Here is a 2,842-nt window from a genome sequence, read left to right as displayed (position 1 = left end):
ACGATGTAAATACGCTGAATGATGCATCACACTGACTGTATCAAATCAGATTGTTTGTTGATCAAATACTTTGCCAAATTTTGGCATTTTAGGTTTGTCGAACCATTATTATTGCCCTGAACCTTCAATTCTTGTTTGATGGTGTTGAACGTTTTCGTTGGTGACAGTAATTCACTGATCGTTCTCAGTCGAATCGAATTTTCGATCGTGAAACATGAGCTTTTGTTTTCTCTAAAAATATATTTAAATATGTGTTATTTAAGCTTTAAATGCGTTTAAAAGTTTCTAAAAGCATTGACATTTTGATTTAATCTCGTGTACTGGCAAGTTAATTTGAATGAATTACATGTTGATCTTTTCTCCTAAGCGTGCTCCTAAGCCCCTAAGCTCCTTTTACACTTATTTCTTAAAATCGCAAAACTTTGAGAGCTATTGAACTGTGCAAAAAAAAAAATGGAAAAAATTCTTCAATTTTCATAAAACACTTAGCTTACATGGCACCAGGCTTCTGAAGATGTCCACCCCATATGGATGACACAGTATCCCCACAGTATCGAAACACGCTTGTCGCACTGTCTGCCATGACTGCCAGCATCGAACAGCGATCGAATTCCAAAGTTTATGCTTATTACTAGGCTCGGGTGTCAACGACCGAATTAATATTTCATGTTTTAATGCGTCATAAATTCGCGAGATTTTATTATTCTGGTCTGTCTGGTTGAAAGTGAACGAAGCGCCGCAACCGGTTGATGTCCACAGAATGTTGCAACTGGTTTCTGATGGTCCGCCACCTTATCATACTCCGTAGAACGGTCTACGGTGCGATGATGGTTGATAGAGCTGAGCGAGTGACTTCCTGACACAGACACCGCGACGAGTGGGGATGATTTCAGCCAGCCACCGTCGTCAGCCACCGAAAATAAACTGGAGAAACTCCGCGGCTCTAGGGCGCCACAGGTGGAGTGTCAGATGAAACGGAGCGCTTCTTAGTTTGTAGGTTTTGTTTGTGTTTTTACACATTTGCCTAATGTCGCGCCGTTCCGACTCCCCTCCGGTGACCGAGTTTTTGGGGGGGCGTTAAGGGGCCATGGACAGGTCTCCGACCTGTCACGAGACTAATTTGGGGTGTTCACGCGACGCAAGAGAACGCGAGGAAATAGGTCGGTGCTGATAGTGAGCTCTTAGTTCCGGTCGCCGTACTCGTAGGTGGCCCCGCGGCAAGGTATAAGAAGGCGGAATGGCTGGAACCATCTCCGCATTCTGAAGGCGACCAGACGGTGTGAGTGAAGTACTTGGGCAAGACTCCGGTGACGATGCAAGGGTGGTGCACGCTGTGGTTGGCGTTTGGCTGGTGTGGCCTTGTGACGCTGGTCGCCGGACAGGAACGGAGCTTTTACGCGAATTTAATCACGTTCACCATCCACAACAGGTAGCCAGCCCCCTGGCGGAGACGGCGGAGAACTAATCAAGACCTGGTCTGGCCCCGTTACAGCGAGCAGAACGTGACCACGAGCGTGGTGTCGGAATTTAAGGATTTCGGAGCCCTCGGATGCAATCCATCGGATCCGTTCGCCGTGATCGTGCACGGCTGGAAAGAAAGCTGCCAGACGGAGTGGCTCCTGGACATGGTCTCGAACCTGTCCCTCGTGCGGGGCGGGTGCGTCTACTGCATGGACTACAACAACTTTTCGCGCCACGACGACTACTTCGGCATGGTGCGTCAATTTCTGCCCATCGGGATGGTGTTGGTCGAGAAGCTGCACCAGCTGGAAGACTTTGGGTACGACTTCGATCGGGGCCACATGTTCGGCTTCAGCTTCGGAGCGCGCCTTTCACTGGAATCGCTGCGCAAGTTTGGACCCGGCAAGATGGGCTCGCTGGACGGTAAACTTGGGGGTCTGCTGTGGGTTCCCGACACTTGACGTGACGTGGTCTATCCGTGTGTTTCCAACAGTTTGTGAACCGGCCGGCCCCGGGTTTGACGGTGATCCGGTCCATCTCGAGAAGGATCCCCAGGAGGCGGCCAAGACGGTGCAGTGTATCCACACGAGTGATAACTACGGCACGTCCCAGCGCAATTGTCACCAGAACTGGAACCTGGGCCGGTGCGGTCGGTGGCAGGATGCGGCCGGCCCGTACCCGAAGGGATCGCACGGCCTCTGCCCGTACATGTACAACAGTGCGTTCCGGCACGACTTCCTGGCCATGCCCAACCGTTACAACTGCCCCACCATCCGGCTCGCCCCGTCCTGGCCGAAGGGCTTCCGGATGGGCTACTTTATGGATCGTAAAAGGTAAGCCGGTCCACCGCCGCCGCCGGGTCCCGGATTGTAATCCAATCAAATCAAAGGCCTTCTCGGGGCCATCTTCTCTAGCCATCGCCCATTCGGGACCGTGGCTTTGAGCACCTTTCGCCGGGTCGCCGTTTTCCTGATTTGGCTGCTCATTTTGGTTCTTAGTTTGATGCGCTTTACGGCATTTTTTAAAACATTTTGTTTCTTTCCGTTTTACGCTTCATCTCTTTTTTTTATTTCAGCGACGTTAACGGGGATCTTTTTGCTGCCACTTCGCGGGAGTATCCGTACTTCGACAATACCTTCGCTAACGAAGTCAACGAGGTTTAATTAGTTCGTAGAAGTGCACCATCTCGTCCCGGAAGGGTGGAAATACCACGAAAGTTCACAATTAGCACAACATCGGTTCCCGCCGATGAGAGAAGCTTGCAGTTTGGCTGATTGATCCCCTGATCCGGCGACTGATCTGCTGCGGCCGGGCCTGCGGATCTTAGGAAACGGATTTGTGGAGGAATCCTTTTTTTTTGGGCATCCGATTCGCCGTAGTT

The 2,842-nt window shown here is 50.9% G+C and overlaps 1 protein-coding gene across 1 annotated transcript; it reads left to right on the top strand.

Annotated features, from left to right (window-relative positions):
• The first annotated feature begins 1,313 nt into the window (after positions 1–1,313).
• On the top strand, positions 1,314–2,624 carry LOC128278674 (pancreatic lipase-related protein 2-like). Its single transcript, XM_053017405.1, has 4 exons — positions 1,314–1,429; positions 1,493–1,884; positions 1,955–2,294; positions 2,537–2,624. The coding sequence occupies exons 1-4, from the start codon at positions 1,314–1,316 to the stop codon at positions 2,622–2,624; spliced, it is 936 nt and encodes a 311-aa protein (XP_052873365.1).
• The last annotated feature ends 218 nt before the right edge of the window (positions 2,625–2,842 follow it).

The sequence above is a fragment of the Anopheles cruzii genome, chromosome 2, assembly GCF_943734635.1.
Source record: "Anopheles cruzii chromosome 2, idAnoCruzAS_RS32_06, whole genome shotgun sequence".
Classification (NCBI taxonomy): domain Eukaryota; kingdom Metazoa; phylum Arthropoda; class Insecta; order Diptera; family Culicidae; genus Anopheles; species Anopheles cruzii.
Note: the sequence above shows the minus strand (reverse complement) of the source record. Positions and strands in the feature narration are given on the sequence as shown.

Excerpts from the sequence above, each read along its gene's own strand:
- LOC128278674 (XM_053017405.1), top strand. The coding sequence starts at position 1,314 with ATGCAAGGGTGGTGCACGCTGTGGTTGGCGTTTGGCTGGTGTGGCCTT. Across the intron at positions 1,430-1,492 it reads ACGTTCACCATCCACAACAG|CGAGCAGAACGTGACCACGA; the intron begins GTAGCCAGCCCC and ends GCCCCGTTACAG. Across the intron at positions 1,885-1,954 it reads CAAGATGGGCTCGCTGGACG|TTTGTGAACCGGCCGGCCCC; the intron begins GTAAACTTGGGG and ends TGTTTCCAACAG.